The sequence below is a fragment of the Lygodium microphyllum genome, chromosome 9 (assembly GCF_053477565.2).
Source record: "Lygodium microphyllum isolate KBCC chromosome 9, Lygodium_microphyllum_v1.1.10, whole genome shotgun sequence".
In the NCBI taxonomy this organism is placed as follows: Eukaryota; Viridiplantae; Streptophyta; class Polypodiopsida; order Schizaeales; family Lygodiaceae; genus Lygodium; species Lygodium microphyllum.
The window spans coordinates 112,220,946-112,232,424 of record NC_141143.1 but is presented as its reverse complement, the minus strand read 5'-3'; the positions used below and the strand labels follow the sequence as shown (position 1 = coordinate 112,232,424).

General features: G+C 41.5%; 1 protein-coding gene across 3 annotated transcripts in view; it reads left to right on the top strand.

Annotated features, from left to right (window-relative positions):
* The first annotated feature begins 4,813 nt into the window (after nt 1-4,813).
* Nucleotides 4,814-11,479, top strand: part of ELF7 (hydroxyproline-rich glycoprotein family protein) — a 42,802-nt gene continuing 36,136 nt past the window's right edge. The window contains exons 1-2 of one of the 3 annotated variants that reach the window (XM_087684971.1): nt 4,814-5,060; nt 5,160-6,524. In XM_087684971.1, coding sequence (XP_087541097.1) covers nt 5,476-6,524 — 1,049 coding nt within the window. In that variant the 5' untranslated portion in view covers nt 4,814-5,060; nt 5,160-5,475. Of the gene's footprint in view, nt 6,525-11,479 lie in introns of all 3 variants that reach the window. The other 2 variants (XM_087684970.1, XM_087684972.1) reach the window with 2 other exon arrangements.

Genomic DNA, 11,479 nt, shown 5'->3' with positions numbered 1-11,479 from the left:
GCAATTGCTATTGGAAAGTCTTGCTTCAAAGCCTTAGTGTCCTTGTCTCTTCAACACATTTATCAATGATATGTTGACTACGTTACTTTTGGTATCTTCGTCTATTTCATTGGGTGGCCTACCTTATAAGAGAAGTTCAATCATTTGTTCAGAACACCTTCCCAAGGCAAAGCATTTATGCTTAAGTTCCGTTTTGTGGGTAGAGGCTTCTTCATGGCTCTCCTTAGCACCTCTATTGAAAAGGATTCTCAAAGGATTGGGTGTTGGGATGTGTAGTTGGATACAAGAGACATATTGTGTTGGTGCATTGCCCTAGAGGATTGAACCTTGCAGTTGTAATCCTAAGAATTTTTGAACCGTTGACTAGCAATAGCTGCTAGGTGATCTCTAAAATCACACTTGATATCCTCCTTATTAGTGAGTTTGGTGCCTCCTTGATCTTCAATACAACAATCCATTCATGCTTCCTTTTCTTCTTCAGGGAATGAAAATGGAAGTTGGAGGGAGGATCCCCTTCACCTTCCCATCTTACTTTGACTTGCACTTTTGCAACCTAGACCTTAAGAGTTTCCTATGTTTGAATGTGTGTTTTGATCTCTTGTAACACATTATAGAGAATAGGGTCATTGGGGAAATGAGAGACAACTACTAAAATAGCAAGACAAGCTTGGGCAACATTGTTCATATCAACTCTCTTCTTTTGAGCTACAAAATTGCCATGGTTCTTAACACTCAAGGTCACAACCTTATTATTCTCTAGCCATGCCTTAGTGGGGGGCTAGATATATTCTTCTTGGCTTCATCCCAAATTGGTCTAGTTTTCCTAATAGAGGGTGGCTAATAATGGACCCTCCAAAAAGGTTGTTTTGAGTCGAAAGATTGGTGGGCCACCATTCATGTCTCCTCCTAGAACTGGCTGAAGTGTTATCTGTAGTATGGAGCAATGATATGAGGCAATTATCTTAGGTAAGACACAAAAGGTACAATTAGGAGCAATCCACTAGGCACCACTACTAATGTAGGCCGTGTCCAATCTACCAACCTATCGAAAATCCCCTTTCTAGTGGTTGTGCCAAGTGAAAGGGCTTCCATGCTAAAGGTAGAAGCTAAGTCCACCATGCAGTGGGCTAATTGTAGTTTGTTCCAATTCTCTCTTTCCTCGTGTAGTACATTGCCATTCCCATGGGATGTATCACTATCTCCCAACATCATATTCCAGTCTCCCATCATTCAGATGAGATCCACAACTAGTCTACTTGCTAGCAAATTCCATTGTTGCACTCATCTTGAAGAGTTGTTTGAGGCATAGACTACGATGACAAAAGCCTTCTTCCCATGCATGTCTACTTAGGTGCTAGGATAGAGCCATCGTCCTTTGCCTAGCTGGGTACATAACAATCCTTGATCAACATCATTGAACCTCCTCTCCCTTTAGTTCAATCTCTAGCAAGTGAGCGGTAACCTGTGAAGGACAATGTGAGCAGTTCCTATTCACCCACCCTTATCTCTTGGAGCAATATACGATATGGTTTTCTCCTCAAAGTATAATACATTGTCTCCTTTCTTCATTTTGAGCACAATCCTTAGACATTTCATGATATGGCTATGACCTTCTAAGTTTGATTCATATTGTCATAGTATGGTTGATCTATGAGCTTAGACTCCTCCCCAAGTGCACGATAATTATAATCAACAAGTGGCATCTTTACCAACTATTTGATAGAAATCTTTGCTTGCTTTTGATTTTTGAAGTTTGCCTTACCATTCTTAGGGCCAATGTTCTCATTTCTTTGCCCTTAACATCCTTGAAGATTAGAGAAGCATGTTTGCTGCTAGCAAATTGATTCCTTTGACCAAGGAGAGCTTCATTCTTTTTGAGTTCATCCTTCTTACCTCTGGGTGCTTCTTTATCACCCTTCAATGTGGAAGCCTTAGTCAAGGTGGGCTTAGTTGCAATTTCTTTGGGTGCTTCGAGATTTTCTTTGTTTGGCTCTAGATTCTTACTTGGGTAATCCTTAGCAAAGTGTTTACTTTGCTTGCAAGTGTAATAAGCATCTGGAAAGTTGCCAAAGTGGATTTGAATGACAACGTCAAATCCATGTTGATCTATGAGCTTTAGGTATTTTGGGGGATCCCTTCTATCATCCCATGGTATATTGACCTTAGGTTCTGGTTTGAGTTATAGTTTGAGAGCATTGAATGGTGAGGCATCAGATGGTATGTATAGGACTTTGATTATCCCCAACAAATCTTACAAGATATTGGGGAAAGCATTGGCCACAAGAATCAAGCGTGTCCGCTCCAAAGCTGTATATTGGAACTGATATGGATTCATATTTTAGCATGAGATTCATATTGCATCATGAGATTCATGATGCAATAATGAATCTCATGCTAGCAATTGATTGGGCTATATCCATTGGCCAAAAATAATATGCATACAAGCACATCAGCTAGGACTTTATTATAATTGCATCATCTACTATAGGCTTTCGCAAGGGCTTTATTCAAATGGTATGCACTCTATTCGTGAATACTACTGCCTATGTCAGTATAAATGGCTCCCTATCTAATTCCTTTGACCTTCACAAATTGGTACGCCAAGGGTGTCCTTTTGTTCCATTACTATTTGCGGCGATCATGCACCCCCTGCTACCTAGATTGGCTGGTTCAAAGAGGCACCCTCAAGCCTTTGCTACTCCCCAATAATAAGTACTTCATGTCAAAATGTTTTGTAAACAACAATTCAAACATGGTTAGATCAGACAAGGAGCAAGTGGATACACTAATGGATATTTTTCAACAATTCTTTGACTTGTTTGGCTCACTTATTAGCCATCACAAGATGGAGATGTTATACATAGGTCCTAATGATCCCCTTGACTAGATGGGAGAGTATGGCTTTAGGATTTTGAAGAAGGTAGAGGTCTTCACATACCTTTGCTACCCTCTTAGTTATGGCTTAACTTAGTCACAATGCTTCAAATGGTTTTCTCAAAGGTGTTAGGGGAAGATATCCAAATGGTCACAAGAAACTTACTCCTTTGGGGGTAGGTTAGTGAGTTGCAACTCAATGCTTGTTGCAAGTATTATTTTTATAGCAGAGATCCTTGCCTTTCCAGCATCATCTTGGAATCGCCTAGAAAGATAGTTGAGAACCTTCCTATGGAAGGTGGGGGACAAACATCAATGGCATGCAATATCTTGGGAGGTTCTTGTGTCTCACAAAAAAGAAGGTGGTCTTGGTTTAGAATCATTAAGGGACAAAGCTAGTCATATGTCCCTAAAACAAATTAAGAGCCTTTACACTAATTAGCCATGGGCATTGATAGACAAAGCCATGATGGAAGCTAGTAAGCTTCTAGCTAGAAACTAGTCAAACATTAATTGGGAATGTCTTGTTTTCAAGAGGAAAAAATGCTAAAGTCAACACGTCTGAGGCCCTTAATGCTTTATTTAAATGTTGGAGAAGTATAATAAAGGATTGTGATTGGAGGAGCTAGGGCAACCCACGCCTCCTCTAGTCAAACTGGTTTATTGATGTTGCCTTTCAGCATGGCTTCTCACCACTATTTAGTAAGTTGAGGTTAGCTAAGAGCATGCATAATAAAGGTATGAAGACTTGGTTGGACATCTTGGATCAAGCACTCTTTGCATCCTCTCACTATAAGACTGCAAACATAAGTTTTAGCTAAATGAGTTGGAAGCCAACTTCATGAGTTTGGTCTTGACCAACACAAAGGCAATTTGGCTCTCTTTGCATAAGGTACAATGATTGGAGTTGACTAAGTGCTATATTAGTGAGAAAGGGAAAATCCTAGCTGAGGCCTCTAAGAAGGGCGACTTCTCCCCCCAGAACATAAGTCTAGCCTTGAAAACACAATTATTGGAAAAACCAATATCCAAGGACCAATTTTAGGAGATGTCGAAGAAGGATAAGAGCTCTATGGTCAAGACTGCTTCCAAAAGGCTCAATCTGATTCTCTAGAAAACAACAATAAACAAGTTTCCTACAAGGGAATGAATCTCCAAGTTTAGAAGTGTATCACCACAGTGTGGTCTATGTGGCTGCTATTGGACAAAAACAATCCAATACCCCTTTTAAGATCGTGGATAGGTAGGTAGCTTTGGAAGGCTCTAAGGTTGAGTTCAAACAGAGGTGGCAGCACTGCAAAACATGACCAACCTTCCGCCTCCTTTGTGCGAACAGTGAAGTTGGAGGCACAGTGTGCTACAAGAAGGTAAAGAGGTTTTTCCTTAGTGCCAAGGCTCTTTCGAGGGGGAGGAGTCGGTAGAAAGAGGGTGTGTCTAGCGGAAAGAGGAAGGAAGTCTCAACCATTTGTGGGATGCCATGTCAAAAGTATGCCCCTTTGAGATATATTTGCCCCGCTGCTTGTCTGAACCCAGCCTAAGCAAGTGGTTAGAGAAGGTGGGGGCTGGAGGTCAAGAGTGACTCAAGAGGAGCTCTCTTTGGTGACCACTGACTTGGGGCAATTGCAAGAGGTGAAAGCACCTTTTTGGAAATCAAGGCGGTTGCAATTAAGAATCTAGTCTCACAAGAACAAGAAGATGTTTGGTAACATGCTTAAGCTTGTCCTCATCAGCCTCGAGTTATGCTAAGGGGCATGTCTCGACTCCCTTTAGAGGGATTGGTAAGAAGAACTCTTGAAGTCCAGCAGCCGACCCTCCATCTCTGTCCATAGCGTTTACCCTTTTTGGAAGATATTATTTTCATTCACTCAAAACATATCGCATTATTTAAGAAAATGGAATCCTCTCTGGTAAAAGAAATATTTAAATTCCAAAGAAATGATGGCTTATGTCCCTAGCAAAAGAAATTGGGAATTCAGTGACAGGCAGACATCAGTTTTACCGCATCAAGTTGATTTGTTTTTTTAATTTGATTTCTTCTTTGCTCTGCGTCTTCTTCCATCGCAAGGATATGCAGAGGAAGGCAGGGTACCTCCCCCTCTGCTTCTTCTGCGGGCTATGGTGGTTCTGACCAGACCCCCATCCGGAGAGCCGTCTATCGCTTCTGCGTCGAGCTTCGACCGTTGCAGGTACATACACAACTCGGGCTTACATTTTGATCGGGATTTGCAGGCACCCATCGATCATCTCGGGATTCTTTTACGCTGCTCCCCTGCACCATTTTGCAGCTGATCCTGAGTGGTGGGTTCCGTCCACACCAGCAACACCCCTTGTGGGTTCCTGCCTGTCCTGCAACTACTACTCAGACCCCAGGTGGGCTCGAAAGAAAAGCAGCTTGCCTCTCTCACGTCACTGGTTTCATCTTTGTCAGAGCAGAGTCAGGTCCTCTCTCAGCGGACAGCTTTCATGACCGTAGATGGAACGGAAGTATATGATGGTGTTTTGGCACTCCGCATAGTTTTTGGATTGTTGGTGCAGCTTACATAAGCGTGCGAAGAGATTTACCAAAATTTTGCTTCTTCTGAAGCATCAAATTGAACAGTGATGGCTTCTTCTCTGTATCAAAACGCCGGTCCTGGTAGACCGCCTCATCCTCCTGGTACATACAGGCAAAACCAACCCCCTCCTCCACCGCCTCCTGGCCAGTATGGTGCTCCAAATCCTTACAATTATGCAGGTGGGCAGCCAGCTGCACATGGTACAAATGCAGGACCTCATTCACAGCAGATGGGTTACCAGCCAAATTATGCATATGGGGCTCCTCCTCCTCCTCCTCCGTTCGGGCCGTCAGGAATGCCTGGCCAAAATCAGTATCCTCCTCTCCCATCATATTCTCAGCCTCCCCCCCCTCCACCACCCCCTCTCGCTTCAGCCCCTCCTCCACCTCCTCCTCCACCTCTTTCATCAGCACCACTGCCACCTCCACCCCCACCTCCACCTGGACCGCCATTGCAGTCATCATCCCATCACAGTCTTCCATACAATTCCATGGTGAATTCTTCAAATCCACCACATCAGGCGCAACTCCACACCCCCTACTATCCTCCTTCTATACCCCCTCATAGTTCTCAAAATTCGTCACATGGAAGTTACCCATCCTCCATTTCGAAGCAGCAATCGTCAGCATCAGTACCAGGTGCAACAAGGAAAGATAGCACAAACACAGCTGTACATTCTCTTCCTCCTCCTCCTCCACTTCCTCAGAACATGGGTGCTTCAAGGCACACCACCACTCAAGTACCCGCCACAAATAATACCACTACACAGAGAACTTGGACTGTGTCAAATTCATCTGCTGCAGTAAAACCTGCTAAGGTTCTGCCCCCATCAAAGCCAGTCACGAAGACAGACAGTAAATCAGAAGCTGAACGAAGTTATCAAGAACGAAAGAAACACGAATATGAGAGGAGGAAGACTGAAGAGAAGAGGCAAAAAGAAATCCATCCAGGTTCCATTCTTCCCAAGTTTCCAGGTGCATCAACACCTTTGACAAAGTATACACCTGGATCTGGTGCTAAAGATGGGAGGACTGAACGGAAAGATAGAGCCGATAATAGATTAAAGCGTCCTTCAACTTTTGTTTGCAAGATTCGGTTAGTCTAATACCTGGTAGAAATTTTGTAATTGTTGTTTGATTGACTGCTATTATACTAATGATGTTTCTGCGGTGTCTAACGTTGTCATGCTCTAGCTGTATGACCCCCAAACAGCCCTGGCATAGTAATGATGTTTCTGCTGTGTCTAGTGCTGTCATGCTCTAGTTGTATGACCCCCAAACGGCCTTTGCATAATAATGAATGGAGCCTCATAATCACTCTTAATGAGGAAGTAAGAAACAGAAAGCAAACAAATCCTAAGTACAACACTAGTGGGCTCCATATCATCCTCAGTCGCAATCTCTGTTGAAAAATTAGCGTAGAAAAGTATTAACAAGTATTACAATTGGTGCAAACGTTTAACAATGACTTGAGCTTTTAAAACTAACTTTTTGGAATTAGTAGAAGATCCATGTATGCATGTAATTTGATAGGGTCCTTCTAACACTCATGTCATGGCTATGTCTTCTATCTAAACCTCATCGAAGGTACATATAAAACCAGCAAAGGTTTTTCAGTCCGACCATCTTAATGTTTAAAAACTAGCTCAGCAGGTTAGTGAGAGAAATCATGTGTTATCTCTTGATAGAAGACATTGTATTATGTGGCATATACATAATCTACCTTGATAGGGTTTGTGAGATAGAATTATCTTAGTGGTGTCTCATGTCTCCACTATTCAAATATTTAAATTCAAGTGTGATTGAAGAGTATTGAAAAGGGCTCCATCCCCTTCTCATATTAATATTATTTCTCAAGTTTTTGTACAAGATATTGAGCTTGTGCTTGCTTGGCTCCTCCATTATACAAGACAAGAAAGTAATATTACCCATTGAAACTCTAGATCCATGACTTAATTAGAGCTATGTTTGAAACATCTCTCTAGGATTCAACTTGCACGAGACACAACACAAGCTGTATCCATGACAAAGAACTTAAAGGGAATGGATATCAGACTCACCTCCTAGCCATAGAGTCAAACAGACTCATTGTTGAGCGTAAGAGCTAGTTGCAAACTAGGTCGCAACTACATCCCAAGAGTTGGCATTCCATATTGCAGCCCACACTATCCTAGTATGCGGATGCCTCGACCAATGGGCCTAGAGTCCAAGAGTGGTGATCGCACAATGATGTTAGATGTGCACAATAGGGCCTTGAGTCATGTAAGTAGGAATGGGCTTTCTTAACTCTAAAGTGCTCCTAGTGCAATTGCACTAGGTCACTTTATGATCATTGTGGCTAATGCTACTAGCGCCCATCCAGATGTCCAAGGATGTATTTGTTTCCCCCTTTTGAATGATTGTTGCCCTTAACAATATCCTTAGGGACAAGCGGGGAAAACGACTCTTCAATGAATGTATGGATTGCCATGTTGCCACCATCTTTGAGTGGTTGTTCCATTTGACCAAATAATTGGGATAAATGGTTCAACAGGATTGTTTGGTTGTATAGTCAATGACTAATTTGGATTTGAGTGGAATGTAATGAGCAATATCCTCAAGTCGCAGGAGTTCCTTATTCAGGACTATTAGTTCACCTTGCCGTGGTCATCTTTTCAAGCTTGAAATGACTTGTGTAGAAAATTGGGTGAGCTTGGATGTCTAGAGGTAAATCTAACTTGTAAGACACACTATTTATCTTCTGGGTAATTTGGAAAGGACCACAATACCTTGAAGATAACTTATAGCACCCATTGGTAGTTATTGAATTAGAGTCCTTTGGGACTTAAATCCACATGCCCTCCTGGAGCTCTCAAGGAGTATGATTTTGACTAGCATAAAGTGTAGCATAATTGTAGACTTTTTTGATGCTTTCCTTTGCATTTGTCAGCATTGTTTGCATATCGTGCAAGAAGTTGACCATGGATTCCCTTGAGTTCAATGGCAATTGGTTTTGGCTCATAATTGCACATTAGCATAAACAGGCTATAATCAATAGTCGAATGCTTCCATTGAGATCGTCTATGCAAGACATATATATGCAACACATTCTATATGGTTTGATTTGTCCTCTTAGTTTGTCCACTAGTTTCAGGATGTTCTGAGGACAATAAACACAATTTGGTCTCCAATTTTTGGAATTCTACTTGTCAGAAAAATGGCTAGTGAACTTAGGATCATGGCCACTAACTATTTCTTTAGGCAAACCATAAAGTTTGTACAAATGCTTGAGAAAGAAACTAGCCAATTCGTGACTTTCAATGGTTGCCTTTGTTGGAATGAATTGAGCCATTTTGGTCAATTAGTCAACCATGAACCAGATCACAGCATAACCTTGATTGATATGAAGTAATCCTAACACAAAGTCTATGGAGATACAACTTCACTTTTTGTTAGGAATTCGTAAAGGATGTGATTGTTAGAGATTGGCTTGAGGAGATACTTCAATAGCTCGTTTGTATATCTTCTGTAACCAGCCTTCCTTTTGTGGATGGGTGGTAAATCCTTAATTACAACTTAATTACAGCAGCAAACAATAAATACAAATCTGTAAATACAAATTTACCTACAGATCTTGGACAATGCACACCCGATTGGCCCCAAAATTGGCGTCCCTTTTGGTATTTCTTTAGCTTTATTGAAGAAGAAGTTGATTTACAATGGGATTCTCCCGATCCTCTTCGCAATCCAAACTCCCTTTGCTGTCCAAAGTGACCAGCAAGTCTTCAATTTGATTTGCCCCTTGATTCGGGCACTTAATTGGCCTTCACCCACTTCATAGACGATGGAAATGCCCCAAATTCAATGGCTGGTGAGTCCTCCACCTGAATTTACCTGAAATTCACATTCGGCCTTGAAAAATCCAAGTCTTGGAGCTTCCAATTTCAGGCATGCTTCTGGAGGCTGTTGCTAAACTCTAATTTCTGCCATAAATTAGGATTTACAGTAGAGAAATTTGCAATTTCTCAGCCTCCAAGGGTCCAAATGTTAAGATCTTCGGAGCAAGGTTATGAAATGGCTAGGAGATGAGAGAGAAAGCTGTAGAGAGAGAAAATTCAGAGGTTTGTCGCGAAGAATGACTGAAAATCAGTCAAATGCAATTGTTGTTGTGCCACAATAGCTTGTAGATACAAAGAACTGAAGAAAATCAGTTATTTATTGTTGCTGCTTTGTCTCGACAGCCTGTAGATGCTGTCACCTGCTGTTGATTGGTCTTCTTCTGCCCTTGGCTATCTGAGAAGGTCCTCCAATGGCTGCAAATCAGACTAGCAACTTCTCTTTCCCCTCTCTTGCAGGCTAAATATACTCCAGCCTCTAAAAACGTTTTTCAGTCTTGCATGGGCATTTTTGACACGTGGTAGCCTTCCCAAATGGTTTTTCTAGTATTATCCATAATTAAATATTAATTTTCAATCTTTAAGTACTGAAAATTAATCTAATAATTATATTAGTGCCCTGAAAAATGATTTGAATGGCCAATAATTAAATTGGCTAGGCATCTTCCACTCCCGAGTGTCTCTGCGCCATCTTTTGACCATTAGATTGGCGTTAGCTACTATTAAGCGCCACTTCTCTAGTGTCACGAAATGACACTTATGGCCAAATGAATGACCTAGGCCAATAACTGGCACCAGATACCACCAAGTACCTATGCGGCATAACTTATAGCAACTTTTGCCTTTGACATCCCATGATTTCCTCGGGCCCTGGGCTCGTAAATTTACTCTAACTCGAGTTGCATCTCACATGTGCAATATTTACTTAATCATGTGATTAAAAATTAATCCACATGTTAAGTGAGGTTTCAAAAATACATGTCCTCATGACAACCCTCCCCCTTGAAATCCTTGCAATCGTCCTCGATTGCATTGCCAAATGCATCTAAAGCAAAGTACTACACTGGAATTTCCATAGGGCATCATAGTCAACACAACATTGCTCACTGCTGTGCAACCATTCCATATGCCTAACATATGCTGAAAATTACCAACCAACATAACATAATATAAGACTCACAAAGAATCTAAAAAACATTACCAGATTATCATGTGACATGTCCATTTCCCATGAGCTCGACTCATTTGGCAAAACCAAACCATAGTTTAGCGAAAACCAAGCACAAACCATGGCTCAAACATCAATGACATCATAAGACATGTTGCTGTCCACAAAACCGGCTGAATATCACTGAATATTAATGATCATATGCTGAAAACCGACATTCGATAATCAATCCCTGATGATCATTAGCTGATGCTACACCAAGCATAACCTATGCCATACCAAGCATAAGTGATTACACACTGAGCATAACGGATGCAAATGTACAGTTTCAGAGCTGCAGTGAAAACCATACCGATTTGCATACCAAATATAGTAACTAGTACATTGAATAGTGATCTTCTAGCGAACATACTGTTCAGCTACAATACACTGAATGTATGTTGAATACATTCGAGATCCACTATTTCTAAAGCTATCCATTACTGAGGAGTGGATGTGCTAGCTCCCTCACAAGCATCAGGTAATACTTTGGACCTTTGCTCTGCTGAACCTAATTGAGCTAGTCCGCTCTAATTGGAAAGTATCAAGGTAAAGCTGCAACAACTGAGGATGGTCTGCCAAGTCATCCTCCTCCATCCATTTGGCATCCATTGGTGAATAATTTTGAAACTTCACCGAGTACCTTCTGGAACCCTTACCCCTGATCTTCCTCTCTTTGTGTATTAAAATCTACTTTGGTACCAGTATTTCATTGAGCTCTTCAACCTCCGGCTGAATTTCAGCAGACATATCCTCTGGCACATCACCATGAAAAGGCCTAAGCAAGCTCACATGAAAGGCATTGTGTATCCACCAGTGTAGAGGCAATTTCAGCCTATAGCATGTATCACTGATCCTCTCCAACACTTGAAATGGCCCATAGTATCTCATAGACAACTTTGGATACAATTGCTCTTTGCCCTTCATCTTTTTCAGCTGTGCCTTTTCAAATTGTAGCAATACATAATC